At 37.9% G+C, this 23,396-nt stretch overlaps 1 protein-coding gene across 1 annotated transcript; it reads left to right on the forward strand.

The window, feature by feature from the left end:
- Positions 1-5,498: 5,498 nt before the first annotated feature.
- Positions 5,499-23,227, forward strand: LOC145781259 (sorting nexin-6-like). Its single transcript, XM_082593035.1, has 12 exons — positions 5,499-5,625; positions 12,737-12,889; positions 13,381-13,491; positions 14,491-14,612; positions 16,371-16,494; positions 16,853-16,951; positions 17,480-17,585; positions 19,837-19,933; positions 20,359-20,398; positions 20,735-20,917; positions 21,356-21,505; positions 22,280-23,227. The coding sequence occupies exons 1-12, from the start codon at positions 5,620-5,622 to the stop codon at positions 22,331-22,333; spliced, it is 1,245 nt and encodes a 414-aa protein (XP_082449161.1). The 5' UTR covers positions 5,499-5,619; the 3' UTR covers positions 22,334-23,227.
- Positions 23,228-23,396: the final 169 nt, after the last annotated feature.

The following is a 23,396-nucleotide window of genomic DNA, read 5'->3' on the forward strand; positions in this document are numbered from 1 at the left end:
ACCGATGCATAGCGCTCAAGTCCGCTTTCCCGCAATGCAGGATAAAGATATGAAAAACAAACAAAGTATGCAGAGTAGAGGCTGCAACAGCAAACATTATTTTAGACAACAAGCTTACTTTGACTGAAGTGTAATTTGCTAATTTTAGTTGGTGAAAATCTCCAAACTGACTTCAAGCCCAATCTTGTAAAAACATAAAAAACTTTATTGATATTTTGGGCACAACCATATTCATGTAAAATTTGCTTTGTCAACTATTTCACAACAATTTCTTTTGTATTGGTTGTAAGGTTCAGTCGTCCCCGCAATGCTGTATCTATTGGCACACCTCCAGTTGGTTTAGGATGGTGAAGCCAACTGGTTCTTTCAACTAATTGATTTATTTCAAACTGTTAGGTTTGGTGGCCGTGCTTAATTTATTTTTATTTACGTTACGTAACCTTTAAATCTGCATCGCACGCACGTTTTAAACTTCTGGGGTTTTGCCACCTTTTCCTTTTGTTGGTTTTGTTTTCATACACTATTTGTAACTTTATCATTGCTGTTGTTTTTCGACAAGAAAAATAAATTGAATTGAATTGAGAGTTTCACCATAGATGACTTATATAAGTAGTCTCTGGTTTTACCCACAGTTTTACATGGTGCCTTTAAAGGTCAAAGCAAATAAGTTATCTTGATTTGACTCAGAATGATTTTAAACGCCTGACTTTACGAACCATGAAACTGCAAGATCAAGCGGAGCTAACTACTCTAGCTTAATTGTTGGGGTGTGCGCTTGAGCAACGCATTTGCATTTCTATGACTGTTTTGCATTCAGCGACTCTTAGTGGATGGTTTAGTAGTAGCCTATGGATTGCGGAATAAATTGCTTTATTTGTTTGTGTAGTAGCTTCTAATTTTATAAAAACATTCCAGATATTTTCGCCAATCTTCCACAGGCACTTAGTAGCAGAAATAATTGCAAAAAAAAAAGCCATTTGCAGATGGAGAATTCGTTAACAAATGCATTGGTCGTGTTACTGATATGTCATATGTCTGGAAAAAAAAGAGAAATTTGCAAAAACAAGTTTTTCAAGGCAAACCATAACTCGTCGTGTTGAAGAGCTTTGAAATTCTATAAAGAAGACACTAATCGCAAAAGCGCAAAGATTTTCATCGTATTTTTTGGCGCTTGACGGAAGCACTGATGTCAAGTCTACTGCTCAGTTGGCAATCTTCGTGCGAGCAGTTTATGACTATTTTGAAATTACCGAAGAACTTGCAGCCATTGCCCCAATGAAAGTGTAGCGGACGCTGCTTTTCAGCATATCCACCCATGCACAGCCATCAGTGGGATGGCAAGTTGGCAAAATTCCTGGGCAAAGTCGGCAAGGAATGATAGGACACGAGGTCGACTACGCTGTTGTATTGTTTGCTAACTCAAACTCAGGCGGTCAATGCTTGCTCACAATGTAATCGTTTACGATTTTTAATCTTCGAACCAGCAACACAAAAAAGTAAAGAAAAACACCGGAATGGTTAAAGCTCCACCACCAAAAACTGGATACAAAAATGTTGTCGCCTCTACATTATTAACAGTCTTGATTCAGAAGTCATAGCTGCTGCACCAGAAATCATAATGTACAGACTCTGAACATAACACTAAACTGATTCAAAAGTCATACTGGCAGCGGCAGAAAATAGAAGCAGTAGCAGCAACGAAACTGATATAGGCCTACTGATTTAGAATGACCAAGACTGATTTCTATATTGAAAAAAAAGCATAATTTAAACTTCTTTAAGAAGATTCTAGTGTGGAATGGCGAGTTTTACATACGATCAAACAACGCAACACGACTGCAAATCTACATAACGATGGTCGATAAACCAAGGTAGGAATTCGGCATAGCGGCTAACAAACGGTTGATTACTGAAGTTGAATTCCCGATTACTGAATTGAATTCCCGAGACGTGCAATTATGCGCTCAAGGCAGAACCTTCTGGACAAATTTAGTGACGTGTACGTGTGACGTCAGAGACGACAGAGCTCTCTAGCGCTACAAAAGGGATGAATAGAGACATTGATTTGTTGAAATCTGTGATTACAACAATCAAGAGCTCTGGTTTACAACAATTACAACAATCAAGAGCTTTCGGGAATTACAACTGTTGGCGCCCTAATGCCCATTAATGGTTGGGAGACAGCAGACTCGAGGAAACTTACTCCAAGTTGAAGCAAGTAAAGTCGGGAATGCCACTGTCATGCAATTCCATTGCATAATACACCAAAAGAACCTTTAGCCCATGCCAAGTCAATGAAAATGCAAAACGTCAGCCAGTTGTTACTAAAACTGTAAACTTCATTCGTTCCAATGGGTTGCGTCACATGGAGTTTCAACTTTCAAGAGCTACTGCATAGCATGGATGCTGACTTCGATGACATTCCATAGGCTACTAGTAGGCCTACTACACCGAGGTCCAGGCGCGGATTTATGGGGGGGCCCAAGGGGCCCGGGCCCCCCCGAAATTTTGTGAGAAATTGTTGAATGGTTTGATATGCTTCTAAACAGCTGATATTAGTCCCACAGCGGACTTAACTTATCCCGGAGGGGGGAGGGAATTATTTTTGTTATTATTAAGGTTGAAATTATCCATCGATTATACATTTTAATAGCAACATTTGTTGGAGCTGGCTCAGCTGAAACCAACGCTGAGCCAAATGACGTCAGTTGAAACAATCTGAAACCTGAATTGTTTTATAGTTTTTAGTCTTCATCATAATTTCAATCAATTACCGTAGGCTATATGTCTGCAAACATATAAATATCCAATTGGTCATGGACACTGCATAGGCCCTACAGGGTTTTAAACCAGATTTCAAGTTTACTTTGCATGCTTAGCAATTTTTATTCCAGCAAAATTTATTGATGAACATGGCTATTTTAATGCCTATTTTATAGCATATCGTATAATAATGTCGTAGTATCATTGTTCACAGTGGCGTAGCCAAGGAGGGGGGGTTACAACCCCCCCTTTGGCACGCGAGTGACGTCACGATATTGAGAATGATGTTCTCAGTCTCTATGTCTCGAAAACAAAGTTTGCCTAATTTTAAGCAAAACTGCATTAAAAGAGCGAGTTTTGCCAATACCAAACATCTCTGCCAGGAATTAGCAACAAGAAAACATAGAAACTTAGTTTTATTACCGAAAAAATGCCGAAGAAAATATGATCTTATCCCTTTGCTATGCCACCGGACAGCACCATTTTACAGGAATATTTATACCCATAGTTTTGTTGAAAATGATCTCAGAATGCACCAAATTCAAAATAATTTTTCAAAATTTTTTGAGGGAGGCACCCCAGACCCCCTGCCGCTGGGTGTTTCCTTTGGCGAACACGCCGTCGGGCTTCGCCTACCGGCCGTCCAAACCCCCAAAATTCCTGGCTACGCCACTGATTGTTCATATATGTTTTATCGTTTTCTTTCTTTTTAATTCATTTTCAAATTTTCTGGCCCCCCCCAAAAAAAACTCCTAGATCCGCGCCTGCCGAGGTCCGATGGTTGAATCGCGGCAACATGCTGAAACGAGTGTTTGAACTTAAATATGCAATAGGCTACAGAGTTTTATGGAAAGCAAAGGAAATTGTGTAGGCTACTGTAGATGACATGAACGAGGAATGGGTAGAAGATTTTGCATTTTGCAACTAACCATCTAAACGAACTAAATTCATGTCTACAGAGAAAAGGGAAACTGATATATACACTCCGTGTTCGATCATATCAACGCGTTTTTTGTGACATTAACCTTGTAGGAAATGCAGATAAACAGCAAAAACTTCCTTCATTTTCTTACTCTTTAGAGTTTTCAAGCTAAAAACTCCCAGAAATAGCCTACGCAAAACTATTAACAGAACTAAGCAAAGACTTCGATTACAGATTTGCTAACTATAAAAAATCTGCTATGCTATTTGATTTCCTGCCCTTTTTCTGTAAAGATAGAAGAATTAGTAGGCTTCATGAAAACCTACAGATGGAGCATTGATTTTTAGTGTTCATCTGATTTAAAGGAGAAGTTCAAAGACTTTCCATTGCTAGAATTTTACAAAAATATGTCTCTAAAGAAAAACATTAGAGGATTCACAGATTGACAGTTTTCGTGACCTCATTATTCGGCAGCACTTAGACTACTTGTGCTAGCAAGTTTTTTTTGCGGATGAACCATGTCAAATAGGCTACCCTGTGAGATCACTAATTTCTAACAGCCATATGGAAAACTCGCTTCGCATTAATTGCTACATCGTCCATCCCACCGAGTATCGCCAAACTTGTTGCAGAAAAACAGTGCCAAACTTCACATTGAAATGTCGACGTGTAGTAAAAACTTTGCTGACTTTAGATATCTTTACTGGTAGCCTATGTTTATTGTTCTTATGATTGTGAAATAGAATAATACACATTTTTAAGATTAGCCTACTATTTTGGTGTGAGGGTTTTAAGTAGAAACTATAAGACAGCAATTTCAAAGATTACAAATTAGCAGTAAACACTCAAGTGGCCGCACAATTATGGGAAAACCCAACGCCATCTAACCGCATGTGGCCCTTTAACCAAAAAGGTTAGACACCCCTGGTTTAGAATCTTTATCCTCGGACTGACAAAGCCTTGATAAGTTATTCTTGGTAGTTTTGCGTAGGCTATTTGTAAAGATTTTGGGCGCGGCTGGTTACCGAGATTGGTAGAGTAGGCTACTGTTTCCAATTGTTGAAATGTTGTTGCTCCGGAGTAATTACATCCACTAGGTGCCACTGAATGGAGAGTAGTCCTGAAATGCATTGCTCAAACTCACACCTCCAGAGCCGAACCAGTGCCGCTTGATCCTGAGTTGAGCACGTAACCACTGGGCTAACGGAGCGGATGTACTAATTAGAGTGATAGACAAAAACACTAGAACTAGGAAACTTCAGTTTTGAAACTCGGAAACTTCAGTTTGTCAAACTCTCTGATCAGGTCTGCGTCAGTGATTCAAAGCTTCTACAAGCAAGCGAAACTACCAGGATTAAGCTCTCAAAGAAGCTTTCTCAGTTTGAGATTAAATGTTTCCACAATTAATCATGTGATGTGCCAGCTGTGCTGATAGACACTCAGTTTGTATGTACTTTTTGTTTGTTTATCGCCAGCAAAACAATAATCTGAACTGAGCTGAACAATTGAGCGGACGTGAAATCATTGCATAATCGATGGATTTGCTGGCTGGGTTTGGCTTGGGAACGTTGGTTCTAAGACTTTTGTGGTGGTACATATGGATGAAAAACAAATTTTTTGAACTTTATTACCATTCAAAAACTATAATGTTGGTTTATTTCTAGTTTCCCACACAGAAGTTTAAATTAATTTGATTTATATCATTTTTGACAAGTGAGATCTGTTATTGCGAACCCGTGTGGAAATAACATCAATTCTCCTAGGTCACGTGATGACATGATTGATTCGGTTATTCGCTATTGCTGATTTGCTGTTTGCTTAGGAGATTGACGACTTTCGTTTGTACCTCAGCTAAGGACTGTTTAATTCTTCAAAAACAACTGCAGAAAGGTTTCTTCCAACATTGCAACTTATCACAATATCAAAACATCATAATGATGGTGAGTGATTTGGAACTCTTGCATAACTATACACCTGCAGGCTGCAGTGTCTCCATATTTTACTGGGAGCTAGCCTATCCTTTTTTAGTTTGCTTTGTAACTGTAAAAGTTCAGTTACATTTAAAAAAAGTTTATAAATCTCTTAAAATAAAAAGACAAGAGGCTATAATAAATATATGTAATAGTCAATCATACGGTAACCTTTGAAGCTATGATTAATTATCGTACACCACTCGAGCATGATTAGCCTATGCACTCAAGTTTATATTTTTTGCAAAACGTATGATAGAGAGAAAACTTTTATTTTGTCTCTTGCGAGAGTAGTGCATGCACTATAAAAATAGCACCAATGCAAGAAAAGTAAATTTCTGTTGCAATCAGAGGTCAAATTTACTGCAGGTGTGATGCTTTATACATAGCCCCGAAATGTTAACAACATTAGCAAGCGCTTACGCCACGGTATAACGTAAGGACAGAGCAATGACGATTTGAGACTCTTTTAACCAGGCTTAAAATGCATAAGAGACATTAGTGAAGTCTTTCAATTAAGCAGAATGAGATGGCTTGGGCACGTTATGTGCAGCTTTAACTGGATCTCTCATGCCACATGCATGGGTCAAGGTAGACCAAAAATTTCTTGGGTAGAATTTCTTAAGCGTGACCTTTTAGCTCTGAACATGGACTCTGCCAACCCAACACAAAGTGTGGAGAGAAATACTTCGCTCTTGACAGATAGGGCACATCAGCATTAGGATTAACTCATCGCCTGTATAATTAAAATTGGTTGATGATTATGATGGCGTAACGCTGAAAATATATCATATATACATAAATAATTTTTATTTTAGAAATCGGTATTGTTGATTTGTACAATGGCCAAATCTACTCTTCAAAAATAAAAAAATGTATGTAGTGCATGCAAACAGTCATTTCCCCAAACTAGGCCAGTAAATACCTTCAAAATAAAATTTGACTGGGTAAACTTTTGTAATTTTGCTGGCAAACATAGCCACATTTTTTTTAGCTAACAAAAATTCAAGTAAACAAACTTTCAAATTTTTAAACAATTGACAAACCTAAACAATTTATCTTTATCACTCAAAATAAAAAACACAAGCGACATTCCGAAAATGTAGAATAAATTAACCATGACTATAATTAGTAGGCCTACGGTATTTCTTCTGACAGTTTATGAAGTACAGCTAAAATTGTGGCACAAAAGCGCTATTCTCATCGTCGTGTGAGCATCTTGATTCTTGGGCCAAAGGTTTATTCTTTTACCACCCCAGATTCACAATGTTTTCGGACTATGCTGAAAGGCTACCAAAGAGCAGCCAGTCTTTGATTTCATCATCCAAGACATGCAGACCTTCCACTCCATTAGGTGGCTTCAATGTGGTACAATCGTTCATCATCTGGTTTGTTCCTCAGCACTAAATTGACAAGCCATTCCCCATTGGTGCATCGTTGAGCGAAAAATCTTGACGGCTGACGGAGACAGTTGAGGCGTACTCACGCCTGTTTCTATAGTGTTTCCATGAAGTGGTTCAAATTTGAATCAAATAAAAAAAGTATTTTCTAACAGTATTGAACCAAGAAAAATAACCAGGCTACTAAAGTCAGCATTTGTGTGTTAGTGAAAAGCCGGTGAAAGAAAAAAGCAGCTCTTCAATTGCAAGTGACCAAGGTAATCAGAGTCTATGAGCACCATATATGGTAAAAATTGCCACTACATCAAAATGCTAGCTCTATAGGGTCATGCGGGGTCAAACGGGACACTTTTTCAGTTTTTTGAATGCCACATAAAACCTGAGATGAAATTAAAAAAAAAAATATTTACCACAGAGCATTACACCTTTCAGCAATGAAATAAGAAATTTTTCAGAAAAATTAAAAACTTGCAAAAACACAAAAAAATGTGCTAAGCTGGGGTAGGTGTGGCCCATTTGACCCCATCAGCTGTGGGGTCAAATGGGCCACAACTTCTATACGTCTAAATGGTAAGGAAAGAACTTTATTTTTGCTATTTTATCACAGACCTGTTGGGTGGCATGTATTTTGTTTAAGTGATGCTCAACAATTTTAGCAATAAAGGCCTTCTACGCCCTTTTCAGATAAAGGTAGAACACATAATTTGCACTGCTCTTTTTCGCAACTAAAATTGAACGATATGAATAGCCTAAGGAAACATTTTACAAATGTTCAATTTTAAACCGGCAGTCATAAACAGAGTAGAAGGGGCCAAGTCAAACAGCAGGGTCTATAGTTGACAATTGAAATAGGATACTATACAATAGGATGATTCATAAATTGGGGAAAAGTTAAAAGTTTGAAATTCAAATCGGGCACCCTCTCGCATCGTGTCAATACCTGAAAAAATAATCCTGTCAAATTTTTGGGGCAACTGAAAACATTTTTAAGGTTGCTACCTACTTTGAAAGCTTCACGGAATACACTAATAGCAACACGGGATTACATGATAGGAAAGTAATGACAAAATTACTCAAAATTAATTAGTTCAGTGTTGACAGATGTCCAGAATGCTATTAGTTATAGTTATTGCATCAGTGTAGACTTATTCCTATCTGGATACAGCTGTCTGAAATTTTAGACTGTCATGAGGAGGAACTGTATTTGCTCTTTGTCATTGGTGTGCAGAGAATTGTATTCGCTCATCACGCTCAAATTTGTATTTGCCACACCACATTCAGATGTCATTCACAACTCTCATGCCAAGTAGAGTCGATGTTGTAGCAATGTAGGTGTCATTGGGTTCCTAAAGAGGTGGGTCTTGACTCAAAGTCAAAATGCAGTTCAGTAATTTTTTAAATCGTGTGTTGTTTGAAGTCCTGCAGTTCTTTCCTATTGACAGTCATCAAGTCCACAATGGCACGTTTAGAAGGGTTCTCAAATCTTGGACTTTTCAAAGCCTTTACCACTTTCAGTTTTATGCTTTCTATTTTCTTTTTGCTCAAAGAGAAAAGGCATGTCTAGAGCATGCAACCAACAGCTATGTATGTCTAATAATAATAATAGGCCTGTTTACCTAAAAAATACTATATAAATTAAATAGAATTAAAAAAGTTATGCATGTGAGCTATAACTTGTCAAAAAGTCAATGTGGCCCATTTGACCCCATTTTATTTAAACAGAAAAATTACAAAAAGTAAAAAAGTGGGACTATTAATATTTTCAACATACTAATTCAGCATTCTGGGGTGTATGCTGTTCAATAAATTTTCATTCCAGCTTAATTAGTTTTTGTGGTATACCAAAGTTTTTTTTGGTAAATTTTTAAATTTTAATATTTTCACATTTTTTGGCCACTTTTTGCATCATCTGAAGTATATTTTCCAAATGTAGATCTGTGTTTGTTTTACATGATGCAAATCTATGGGAAAGCAGCTTTTAAATGAGCTATTAACTTCCGATTTTAGAAAAGAATAAGTAGGAAAAAAAATGTGATAAGTAAACAGAGTAACAGAATGGCCCGTTTGCCCCCGCGTCCCATTTGACCCCGCTTCACCCTAGACCTCTTGTCTCTTGGCCACGCAATAAGATAGCTTGATAACTTTTTTTCGCTCTATATCAATTATCAAAATTGATTTATGAACGCAATGGTACAAAGTATGTGAGAGAAGTTGCAGGGGACCTTGGTTCCGTGCAACCAAAAGTACTTTTTTTACCAACGTGATAAAAATTTGAAGTGTTGTTTGATGATTATGATTTTTAGTTGCTTTTAGCTGTCATTTGTGTTGTCATAATGCACATGAACTAAAGTACTAAACTCATTATGCTTTTCATGAAGTGGTGTGTCTGTCTCTACACTTCTGTGTGCATTAGAGTGTATTTAGATGTGTTGTAAGAGGTGATGGCTGACTTTATAAATACTGCTGATTTTCTACACTTGACAAAATTAAAACTCCACACATTCTCTATTTTTGTTTTTTCCTCCTTTTTTCTTTTATTGGTGCCAAGTTCTTATGTTTATGGTCTATGCATAAACTGACGTATCGCAAAACTATAATATATGTTACCAGAGAGCAGTGGCGTAACCAGGAATTTTGAAGGGGGGGGGGGGTTTGACAGCTGTCGGGCGGAGCCCGGCGTGTTCTCCTAAGATGCCACCCTGCGATGGGGGGTTTTAAACCCCCCCCCTGGCTACGCCACTGCCAGAGAGCCTCTTTATATACTTTATCAAGCCTCTAAGCAGGGCTGCGATTTTTTCTTTCTTGTCGAACGACCAAAAATTTTACGCTTGTTTGTCGAATAGTAATATGACGTCACAAGAGTCATATTATAAGCGTTTGGCCGCGAGTTACCGTACCACACAAGTTGTGTGGTATCAAAGTCACTTACTTTAAGTTTTTAATCGCATGCTGGTTGAGTGATTGCAAAGGAGTATCAAGCGCTAAGTTATGTACCTACCGGACATGTATACAGCCCTCGAAATTAGCTTCCATCTACGACGGCAAAAACATTACCAAATCAACACACCTTGGATTGCGGCGACAATTGCCGTATGCTTAAATGTTTAATCAAACGAAATTTTATGCGCTTCTTCATCGCGTGTCACACGGTGGTAGCCCAGAGCATCACGCAAGCTATTTTATGCGCTGACAATGCTCTTGTGAACTGTAAAAAGTTTGCAACCTTATAAACATCGGCTTATTGTTACGCAAAAGTTATTCTTTCATCGAATGCTTATTGTTTACCGGTGTCGTTGCGAATATAAATCATGGTGAAAGAAGATACAGTTAAAAAGTGGAATTTTCCTGCTATTATCAAACAGAAGGAAAAGTTAGTGTGGTATTTTGCAAAATTTGTAAAGAATGTTATGACGGAAACAAATCGGAATTAGAAAAGCTACGGGGTCCAGTGATGAAAGTAGTACGAAATTCTATATCATAAATGGTTCTTTGGCAGTAAAGTAATGCTTCCGATCATATGGCATCGCGCGTTTATGAACGGGCAGTTTTGCGTCTTCAAGTATTCCAGTGACGACGCGACAACCTCATCCTCCGATACAGCATCTGATGATTCCGATTCTGACAGCTAGTTCTTTATCAAACAGACTCGTGTTTGCTCGCAGTATCTCAATTGTGCTGAAATTATGTTAGTGTAAACGTAAATCGAGGCAATCATCTCGCAGTGAGATATTAATTTGTCACCGGTACCTGGTTGAACAATTAACGTTATTTTATGATAATTCAACGTCACTAGATGTCGAATTAATGTAAAACAAACGTAAATTTCTTCTTGGGCATTGTTACGCAGGCAGCAAAATTCGTTATTTTTGCATTGACTTCACGTCTGTAGACGTTGAATCAATGTAAAAATGATGATTTTTGCTGTCTAGGTAAGCAATGTAACCCGCCAGGAAAATTAAATAGATTTGTGCTGACTCGAACGTTGAATCAACCCAAAATTAACTTACTTTTTCCCCCTGAGTTATTTAACGTAACAGCGTGCGTATCGCTACTTTTGGTATTATTACATCACAATAAATCAAACAGTGTGGTCGTGATAGACTACTCTAGTATATTTTTCGCGTCTCGTTTTTTCGATTCAACGTCTGCAGACGTTGAATCAATGTAAAGACGACGGGTTTTGCTAGCTGGGTTGTGTGCTTTTGTGAATGCAAGTGCAAAATCGCCCATTACGTTACCACAGGAACCCTTCTAGTGGGTGGAAGTCGAGTTGCAACCGTGTTTGTATGTCTACTATTCTTTATTCACATTGCAAAACATTTCTGCAATCTTGGAACAACAAGTGCATTAGTCAGACATAAATACAAACTTGCAAATACGTTGACAACTAAAAGTAGCCTACTTCGGTTATTTTATCTATAAAAGAAAACCGTTGTGTCGAATAGCATGAAACGTGTGTGGCGAAATGTTTGATGGCAGGCGTTAGAACTTCGATCAAAGCATTTTCCCGCAGTGTTCAAAATGTTCTGGGAGAGAACTCCTTTCCATAAAAATAGCGGCTTTTTTCATCTGTATTTCTGAACATCTGGTCGGAAACTAGGCTGTTTTCTGCATGTGAAAAACTTTCATAGCAAGTATCCAACAGTCATTTTACCAAAGCAATATTGTTAATTGGCTCAAACGGCGAAATACAAACTGGCATAGACGTTCACAACTCAACGTAGCCTAGGTTGTTTCATCTATAAAAGAAACCCGTTGTGTCGAATAGCACGAAACGTGTGTTGCGAAATGTTTGATGCCAGACGTTGCAACTTCGATCAAAGCATTCTCCCGCAGTGTTCAAAATGGCGGCGCTGACGCTTTGGGAGTTTCTCGTGTGAAGCGTCGCTTTTAGACCTTGCTTTGAAGTAGGCTACTTGGCGCAAGAAATTTTACGTAAGTCAGCACTCTTATGATTGCATCACGTGATGCCCCCCCCCCCCCCCGATTGTTCCTCGACCTGACGACGTTTAGTCCTCTCTCACTTTTTTTTCCTTTTTATTTTCCTTTTTTTTTTCGTTTTTTTATTTTTTTTTCCGTAACGCACGGCGTTTGTCGAATAGTGATGGCGCGTGTCGAGTGACCTCGTCACCAAAAAAGGCAAAAATCGCAGCCCTGCCTCTAAGCTCCTGGTGGCAATGACACTAAGAAGTCATTAAATGGACTCCGAAACTACCATGCCAACAAGCCATGTTTGGTCGCCGGCTTCCACAAACCAACCTTTTTTCACTCACGTTTGTACTTGCAACAGTTTTGTTTTCACTCGCATTTGCAACCTTGTTGCACAAACTAAAATAAGGCAAGGTCTCTCCCATGCCGATATGAAATATTGCTGATAAAAGTTTGGCATAAAGGCTAAGAGTCAGCCTATAAAAACTTGAAGAGTAAGCTCTACACCACTTAGGAAGTAGTGCATTTGAATACAACTGCAAATATTTTTCATGGCCTTGTTTGTGTTGCTCTCACCTGAGTGAACTTCTGCTAAATAAAGACCAAAACAACAAATGAGAAAAAGTTGAATTGGTATCTTCTTCGTAAACATTTTAACAGCAGCCTAGTAGTACTTTGCAATTGTTTCAAATTCAATTTAATACTATTTGTATAATTACATTTAATGCTATGAGTTTGCTTTAAATATTTAGGATGGATTAGATGACAGCCCTGATCTGCTAGCAGATGAAGCCACTAAAGGTCATCGGTCAGTGAGTGTTGATCTCACTGACAATTCTCTTGTTGTTGACATTTCCGATGCCTTAAGTGAAAAAGACAAAGTTAAGTTTACTGTACATACGAAGGTAAGTTCATATTAAAAAAATGTTACAGAGCAGAGTTAATCTCCCCTTTTCAACAGATTAGGCTTTGATGTTGTTTTCAATTGTAGCATGATTGAACAAGGTTACACATTATATATATACAATTAAGAGAAGTTTTTGGCACATGCACGTTGCACAATGAACATACTTATAAATTTTCTTTTTTCCATTTTCATTTCAGCTAGAAAACAGAAAAATTGTTGTTTTAAAACAAGGCAGCAATGCCTGAAGTAATTTCCATGTAATAGAATGACAAAAACTTCAATTAGTAAGCTGTTGAGATTTATAACTTTTTCAATTCATCACACCACAATTTTAAAATAATAAAGATGTGGCGATGTGTTGCTTTCCCTAATCCCTTATGATACCTTTTTTATTTATTCGCATTTGCAACAATTGTTTACTTTGGATCGTCAAATATTTTACAGACTATGTGCAATATGTGATATAATGCAACATGTTTATACTTTCAGACCTCTATGAAAGAGTTCAAAGGAAATGAGTTTTCTGTTGTGCGTCAACACGAAGAGTTCGTTTGGCTGCATGGCTCATACATAGAAGATGAACGATACGGTGGATTATTAGTGAGTTCTGATTCTTTTATGTTGAACAACACCTAAAGGCATGTGCACAGTACCAATCTTGAATTACTAACATTTCGAGCTATCTCCTTTAAGCTCAATTTATATTCATAATTTGTTGCTTTTGTTATAACAGTGAAAGTTATGCAGTATTGTTAAACATGAATTTTGTTAGTTGCCGTCTGAATAAGTTGTACCATAAGAAGACAAGCTAACAAATACCCATGATGATGAATGATACCATGAAAAAGATATTTAACAGCTTTTTTATTAATTTATTGTGTTATTGAAAGGAGTTTCATACAGTTTCAGTCAGTTGTGAATGTAGATTGTACAGTATTAAGTAGGCTATAGAAGATGCGAGAGTACTGAGTAGTTCTATTGATTTCACTTCAATTACAATCAAATTAGAGCTATGTATAAACTACTATGATTTGCAGATGTAATTTTTCTGTTAAAAAAACGTATTTGCGCTTCGTGTTCTAGAATATTTAATAACAAAATTTCACAAGAAGCAATGGTGAATACTATTTCGTCGCTATATCTTGATTTTGACAATGTTCAATAGTAGTGTTTCATAGACATTTTCTGATGTTGCTGTTTATTCTTTGACAATTTTATGAAATGAATACAAACAGTTTAATGAACAAACAAAATGCAGAAAACATCGCAAATTCACATTCATCTTCAGTTCTTCACTCTCCTGTTTGTCACCACTATCCGCAAAATTGTAATCTACAGGTCGCTGCAGCAGCAGATGAGGTTTATTGACCAATCAGAAGGCAAAAATTAAATCAGCTGATTTTCAGACTGCATGTAAATCGTGTGTATGGAAAGTTGCCTTTTGTTATAGTGTCTACCGGTTAAAACACCCCATCTGCTGCAACGACCTATGAATTACAATCACCCCCATTGTCCATTAAGACTCAAAGCAACATCCTTATCTCACTCTTCTTCGCTGCAAATTCTGTAGCAATTACAAAACCATTATGTATTGACTAGATACCACCGGCTCCAGTAAGACCAGACTTTGAAGCCTCTCGAGAGAAACTTGCCAAGCTCAGCGAGGGAGAAGGCTCCATGACTAAAGAAGAGTTTGCAAGAATGAAACAGGAGCTTGAAGCGTATGTTGCATATTGGTCGCTTTACGCCGCCAACTATTCACATGTCCCAGACAGCAAACCAGTCGCTTTTTTACATTTATTCAATGTAAAAAAACAACTGATTTGCTGTCTGGGATTGTTGACATAGAGCAAGGAACTACTTTATTAAAGATTAACAATTGGTTGAGAGTTAGCCTTGTAGTACCACTGACATATAATATTTGACGGTCGACTGAATGGCAGTTTGCAGAACAGTTCAAAGTTGCGGCACTGTTTATTATGCTTCGGTTCATAATTTTTTAAATAAAATCACCCAAAATTGGTAACACAAATATTGAATGAATGGTGGATAAAATCATAGGCGCCTAACTATTTTTTTGGCCGTGGGGGCGAAAGCGTGTTTCATCAGCAGCAACGTAAATTCAGCGAAATGTCACGCAACGGATGACGTAATTATGTCGTCACACTAGGATTGCTTTTATTGCCACACTCGGAGTTATCGCTACGTTCGACCTACCGTTAATTATTATTAACAAAACTCGACCAAAACACATGCTATAGTATGCGTCTGCGTGGGCTAGCGGTTGATGGACTGCGACTTTTCAACCTAAGCACAACATAAAGTTTAGCAACGAACTAGATTTATTAGCATGAAACAAGAGACGAAAATGTTTACTAAAAGGTATAGTGTACTGTAAATGGAATGAAAATACTAACTTGATCATACGCTTGAAAATATATCCGTTAAAAGCAAAATCATTCATGTTTACATCAATTCAACAGCACGTCACCTTGAATAAATTTAAAAGTTGCTGACATCCTTAAACAACCTTTGAAAGATAGTTACGGAGAGACGTTTGATTAAGTTTTCGACTTGACATTGCTCCCTTTTCACTACAATATCGCAACTTATGACTGACCAGCTGACCTGCTTTCAAGTTTCAATTCGCTGTAATACGCCCGTTTTCGTGTTGCAGGTGAAACAAAAGGTCGTGTGTGCGCCATGCAGTTTGCGCGAGTCCGTTGTTGTGTTGATTATGCCGCGTGTGCGCAATGCGGTTTGTACCAGCCCTTGTTACGTTGGTTAGTGGTTACCTCGGGCCGAGACTTCAAGTTCATTTTCACAGCGAGCGATTCACTGCCGCGACAATTCTCTGCAGAGGTTTCGACTTTCGAAAGCGACATCTAGTCTGTTTGCAAGCGCATTAAGCTAAACGCACGCTGCGTCTACGTAGCAAATTATGTTGTTTTTGGGTGCATTCCACATCTGATGACATTGAATCGAAGCTTCAATGACATTGAAGCAATATGGTAGATTTTTGCTATGTCTCAGGCAACAAAATCTGTCATTTTTTTGTCTGGGGTGGGATTGTAGCATCGCTACTCGTTCTAGTGATTATTTATCGCGAAGCTGTTGCAGTTTGCATTTAAAAATGTTTTCCTGCTGCCGATCGCTAGTTTATCTATTGTTTTATGCATCAATACAGCATAAAAAGTTGCTCTCACGCAGAAATATGCGTGGGGGCCTAGCCCCCACGGCTTAGGCGCCTATGGATAAAATTGAATTCTCTAAATCGAAGAGCACACTTTGCATAGATTAATAGATAATCTATAATTATTTATTTCTCAGCAACAACTGAAGCCATTATTTTTGTGTGAATTTTTATGTATTTCAGCATGGACATTGGACACACATGCTGTTTCACATTATTAAACAGTAACACGGATTGCTATATTTTGTACACTATGCTGCATGTTAATGTTTGCTACGTTATTCAGAGAGTATCTGTCCATATTCAAGAAGACAGTCGCCATGCATGAAATCTTCCTGTGCCGACTCGCATCCCACCCCGTCCTGAAGTCAAACCACAATTTCCGCGTCTTTCTTGAATACGATAAAGAAGTGAGTGGCTTGATGAAACCGCACACCTCTTTGATTGTGGAAATGGCCCACAGTTTTTTTTTTTTTAATAGCCAAGCACCAGTAATGTTATCAGGCTGCATTGTTTCGTAGAAAAAGTAAAATCCGTTGAAAGTTGTTTTTAACATTAATAGCAAGCGCCTGAGCGGCGGCTGCTCATGGTATGGCGACCATCAGCTGTTACCATTTTCGGTGCTGTAATACCACTGCGTTGTGCCAATGGGAAAATAAGCGCAACAGGAAAATGATTTATTCATTGTTTTGGCAGAATAGCACGTACGTATATTATTTTTGTGCACACATTTTCAACAAAAAAACCAAATCCCGCCTGTACTTTCAGCTTAATGTTCGCGGTAAAAACAAGAAAGAACTCATCACTGGATTTTTCAAAAGCATCACAAAGAGCGCAGACGAGTCCATACTGCTCTCTGGTCAAAAGGTCTGTTTTATTTCAATATTTCGTCAAACTTTTGAAAACCTTGGTGGTGTGTATGAAATAGCCGGTTGAAAAGTTGCTTTCATTTCTTGCTTCAACGTGTATCATCTCTATGTTGGTTGAACAGTGCATTTTGTTGTGTGCCACATCTTGAACAGACAATTACTTATTAACAAACTGACGAAAATTTTTGGCTTTGATCGCGTATCGATATCACGCATCATTCTATCAACAACAACCCTCTTTTCCTACTCACTTGGCTTGGTTTCTGTCTTAAAGTTTCTTGTTTATATGAAAGGCTTATAATATGAGAACATCCTATGACTGAGTACAGTGTTGACGTTTGTAATTTTAAGTGTTAAAATGGAAGGTTTTCGAAGAACATTTTGCAGAAGAAAGTTCTAATGTAAATGGGATTAAACGACATCATTCAAACTATACCTTAAAGTTAAACAAACGTACTAATTGAATTCAAACGTTTTTGCAAAACTCTATGTCCTCATCAGGATGTGTTTTTGATGCCATTCGTAGGACAGCGACGAATTCTTCGAACACGAAAAGGCTTTCATGCACGAGTATTTCGTGAGGATTAAGGACGCAAGTCAGAAGGTTCAAAAAGTAACAAAGGCTCACAAGCGTAAGTCATTTAATATAGGACTTCCGGTGCGACTAGACCGTCGAGCCCGCCTCGTAGCACCACTTCACAGTTGCACCAAACTTGCAGTCGTATAGGGCTGGCTCAATACACGTTTCCGCTTCAGTAAACCACAAACGATGAGTTCTTGTGTGCAAACAACACCACCCGTTGCAGAAAGTGGGACTTTTCAGTACATGAGTTTATTGCGGATGAATACCAAAATCTGTGGCTGCACAATCGATTAGACAAAACAAGTAACAGCTGTTTTCTCAAGTCGTGAAGCAGAGTGCTTTGTTGCTTTCATAAGTATAAGCGTTTAACTTTAAAAGGCTAAAATTGATAAACAAGTTTACATTGTTTAGCTTTTCAGTGCCATATCAGCGGCAAATCAGTCAGAGGTCTTATTTTAAAGTTAAGTTAAGAAAATTTACATTATTTTTGCTACTCTTGATTCCATGTTGTGCCCTGACAGGCGGCACACAAATTCGTTGCTAACAAGCTATCTTCTTTTAAGCATTGTGTCCTGTCTATCCCACACTATTGTTTCATAGGATGCGGATAGCTGTTGAATGCGCATTTCCAATCGACAGGATGCTTGTAATTTGTATTATACAAAACAAGGGCATGAATGCTTTACAGTTAGTTGAAGAACTTCGCTTCTTCACACGATTACTTATGTATTTACCTCTGTATGCTGATTGATGGCCTGACTTCCAGGAATTGCTTTGAGCTTTCCCCATGTTCATATTTGCTACTTTGTTGTGCCATCATGGCTATCTTGAGATACGGCTTGATTTGTTACATTCTGCAGACTTTTGGTAACTGTCCAGTGTGACCCGTCTGAATAAAATTTTTGCAAAATTATATTTTAACGCCTTTTTAACTGTTTGGCTTTGAAAATCAAAGACAATTTGACTCAGACGTTAGGCGAGTGTTTACGAATGAATAAAAGTACCATGTCTCTAATGTTAGTCTCTGTTAATATTATCTCATTTTCGTAAACTGCAAATTTTTTTTACTACTTATAATACTTTTCTTAAATCTGACATTTCCCTGACAATGAATTTTGCCTTATCCTGAATTTTACCTGACAACATTGCTATGCATAATTTGCTAGTATATACCGTATATACTCGAGTATAGGTCAAAATTTTCGCAAGTGATTTTTTTTGTCTCCATTTCCGTTCATGACTTCTTATCCCTCGCTTTTGGTTTTATTTGGCACACCGCCTGCAGTTGGAGAGGCCACATGCTAATTTTTATGTGTAAATGAACGGAATTACTTCGATCATTACACAACTAGCAAAAGTTAACGTTTTTACGTTGTTAGACGTTGAAACAATGCAAAAACATCGACTTACGTGAGAACAACAATAAAGAATTGGATGAGCAAAAATAGTGTCACGCATATTTTTAACACGCGCTGATTGCAGAAACCAGTCAGTAAAGCAAGCCTTTTTTGCATTGATTTAACGACTGCAGATGCTCAAAAAGAATGTCTGGTGGCGCGACGTGAACTGTCAATGACATTAAAACAGATGGAAAAGTGCCGCTGTGAAAGAAAGATAAAAGTCATTACCAAACAAAACTAGGCCAGCGAAATGCACGATAAATTTTCATAATGTTTTGTCACCGCAACAAGATACGTTATTAGTAATATATGTGAGAATTAAATCAAAAAGTGATAAAAGAAAATATGTTAAAATGGTGGTCTTGATCGTAGACATAACATTGCTGCTTTGCCGTTCTCCACATTTATTTACAATACCGTATTCAATTTTCATGCAGAAAACATCACAATATTTAAAATGGTTAATAAACGCAAACAGGGTTACTACACGATGTTGTTTGCAAGTTACCTGTGCATCTGATAACACAAAAATCTATTCTGTTAAATCATAATTGTTTTCACAGCGGAAGACCTCGCTCCTGACTTTTTGTTGAGGTAATGGTAAATAGTGGTTGGCGACTATTCTAGTTCACATTTACCAGTAGCCATCTGTGATGTTACTGTTTTATGCTTTTTGTTCATCAATAAAAATAGCACCGATTTTCAGTGAAAAAGTAGGGGTCGACCTATACTCGAGTACATGGGGTTAAGGAGGCTGGATGATTGAGACTGTTTTATGCTTCCTCATGGGCTACTACATCATTTATTTTTACCTACATGAGCAGTCAGCATCTTCTGTACCTGTTCTATGCTACTACAGTAAGTATTAAGTCGTTTCACATTCTGCAATTGCAATTCTAGAATGCGCAAGCTCCTATTCCAACATATCCCTCGCTGTTCAAGCAGTCGCCACGGTTGACAATTCCATTGCTTTCAGTCACAAAGCTGGCTTGGACAGGTGAGCTTACATTATTCTTTAGACTCAGACTTTCTTAAGTGTCTTTAAAAGTGTTTGCTTGCATAATTGCATATTCGACTTGTAAGAAACAGGGCTTTATTTTACTGTGTAAAGCGCCGCGCTGTAATTGCTATGACAGATACGTTGCTCTTTTTGCGTGAGAATTTCAACAATAAAAGAGCTTGAGAGCAGATGAGCACGTATGAAACGTTTAGTTCACGTAATACTCTGTCTGAAAGCTATAGTGCTTGCTCACATTACCCTACCAATCAGGCTAACATATTTATATTTTGTCTTGTGCTCGCTATTTTGCGTCCAGGCGGAAAAGCTATCAGCTATCCAGGTAAGTTATTAACCAAAAACGTTTGTCACGGCTTTACGACTTTTCTCGTGAAAGATGAAAGAACACATACTTTTGCTTTCAGGTCTTTGTTAAAAGTGCACGAGAGCGTCGAAAAGATCAGGGTAAGTGACGAAATTCACTCAAAAAAACTTCTTGAAAATGTTTACATTTTCTACTAATGCTGCTGCTCCAAATGCAGTGTTTACTTTTTGCAAGTTGTAATGCCTATTCGTGATATGAAATTTCTGCATTTAAACATATCAACGGCTGATGTCTTAAAGCAAGTTTAGCAGAATTGTAGCTGACGGAAAATATGTCGTGTCTTGATGATGTGCCAATTCCCATTCTTCAAGGTCTTGCCAAGGGTCCTCATATGAACAAAGAGGGCCCGAAGCTTTGGTTGTCTTCATCTCATGTTTATCTCATCTCATCTTCATCTCATTTTTGACCCACCACAGAAACTAGATGCAAGAGCCGCGTCCGACATTGATTTGAAGCTCGGTGACTTGCTACGCTACTACCTGCGCGACACCGAAGCTTGCAAGGATCTTCTCTACCGTAGATCTCGCAGCTTGGCCAACTACGACAACACGAACAAGGAACTGGATCGTGCTCGGGCCAAAGGAAAAAACGTGCACCAGGTAGAGCACTGGTTGTTTGAACAACACGTTTAATGCAGCTTTTCATAGCCGCAAAGAAATTTACATTCAGACAAAAATACATATTGATATGTTGGTGATAAAACCACTCAAGTTTCGTTCTAAAATTGCAACTCATCGTTGATTGTACAGTACGGTAAGTGAGCGTGGTTGGAGGAAGAAATGTGGCCATCCACAAAAAATAGTCAACCTGTCTGGGTCTATGGCTGAAAACTTCCATCAACACCTAGCTAACTTCTTTGATTTAGTCAACAACATAAAAGTGTCCCAAGCTATATTTGCTGCGAATACTAAATTTCTATACTACACTCTTTCTCTGGTGGTGCCGTCAGTGCCACAAAAGCGAATTTTTGTGCTTTGTGATTAAACTGTGGAGTCATTTTTCAATCCTCGGTTTTGTGACTTATTTTGTGGGTCTAGGCTGAGGAAAACCAAAAGGCAAGCCGTGAAAAGTTTGAAACCTTGTCAGAAACCGGAAAGCGGGAATTGACGGAGTTCAAAGGTCGGAGGGTGACCGCTTTCCGAAAGAACTTGATCGAGCTCGGAGAACTTCAAGTCAAGCATTCTAAGGTAACTCACTGAACTTGTCTGATTCACCAAAGTCTCCACTCTACAGCCACCAAATAAGTCTTTTAACATTGATTCAACGTCTACTGCGTTTGTAAGTTTTTCTTTTTAAAGTAGGCACCATCAATAATTCAATTGAATGGATTCGTAGTCGATCAAGAAACCTGAATGATTTACTGATAAAAACTCTTTGATTGTTACGACTGCAGTGGAGAAAAAACGGCCTCAAATATTTCAGTCGGTTCCACAGACAATGATTGTCAATAACCTACCAAGATTTGATAGCGTTAGCTAAAGTATTCCACGATACCTTGGAATCCCTGCTAGAAATATGGAAATATCTTCCGTACATTCCAGTAAACATAAAGAGTATTATTGCGGTTTACACCTCCACATGTTTCCAGAATTCTTTCAGTCTGTTTTGCTTTTTTTCGAAAAAGTCATGTTCAACTGCAGACATTGAATCAATGCAGTAGCCAATAGTGTGATCCTAAACTTTCTCAAACCTATGGATGAAAATTTCAAAAAAATTGTATCAAAAGTCTGAAAATGTACTGCAGTATCCTAAAATGAGGGCTAAAATTGAAATTAAAATTACCCTTTCCCCATTTATCTTTAGTAATGCCAATGGTAATATTAAAAGCCAGTTGGTGTGAATTAGCTGAATGCCATTGATAAGATTTCATTAGAAACCGTTGCTATGTTTATTTCGTGGTTCCTTAGGTAAGCTTCCTGGTCACCAACTTCAAATCATTGATATTTTGATTTTCTTTTCAGGCGATTGTTCAGATTCTGAAGGGATGTATTTCAACTCTTGAACAGATGGGGTAATTTCATTCAAAATCAAGTTGCCGAACTTTGCGAATACGAAAATTTACGTTGATTCACCGATATTGTTTCACTTTGATCGAGAATTCAAACTAAAGTTGCAGTTTTTCCACGATTAAACTCAATGTGGCTTAATTGAATCGATTTTCGTCTCATTTGCTCAATTCAGTTTCATATTGTACACAGCAAATTTTCAATTTTAAGAACCAGATACTTTATCTGCAACAAGCATACTTTATTGCCAAAGTGGTTTGTTGAATTCGGTTTCATCGCCAGTGTATTTGCGAACATTATGTTTCTTACCCAGTCGTCATTTCAAGGATGAATATTGAATATGTGACTCACATGACCCAAAATCAAATCGAAAGATATCTGGAAATTTTTTAACAGATTTTTTTCAACGATTTTGTTATTGTGATGAACTTTATTCAACTACAAACATTGTTTTTGCCATTATTCAATGTAGTTATGATGGCATTTCGTAGTTGAGCAACCACATATTGTATTATGTAATATATAACGCGCGTTTTTCAAAGGAACAGGAATTTATCGTTGAGCTTCTGCGTGGCAGTTTGAAATTCTTTTCGTCATTTTATACGAGCGGTGTATAAACAGTGGGCTGGACGAAGTAACCCATTACTCTTCAAATTTTGAAATTTTAGTATTGCTCGATCTGTTCACGACTTTGTGCTTGATGATCATTTGCGACAGAAGCCATTCAGCCACAAACTGTTGCTGTGTAAACTTTAACTATCCGTAAATTAGTTCAGCCTTGTGTCTTACCTTTCAAACTGTCCGGTGTCTTAAACGTTTTTTGCCTAGACTGGATAAAGTGCAGGCCTTACTTATTAGAAGAAATGGTGTATTGAAAACGACAATAATAAAACGAAACAAACAGTTGCTTACCGAATTCTTACATATTCCCTAGTCACTCCAAATCTCCAGTTCTCCAGATTTATAAAACAATGACCACTCCAGTCCATGCCAAAACGTAAAAAGAAAGATCAACTAGCAAAAATTGTTAATGCATGGCCGGGTCACTCAAGCATGAAAATAGAATGGAGCA

The sequence above is a fragment of the Aplidium turbinatum genome, chromosome 12 (genome assembly GCF_918807975.1).
Source record: "Aplidium turbinatum chromosome 12, kaAplTurb1.1, whole genome shotgun sequence".
Classification (NCBI taxonomy): Eukaryota; Metazoa; Chordata; class Ascidiacea; order Aplousobranchia; family Polyclinidae; genus Aplidium; species Aplidium turbinatum.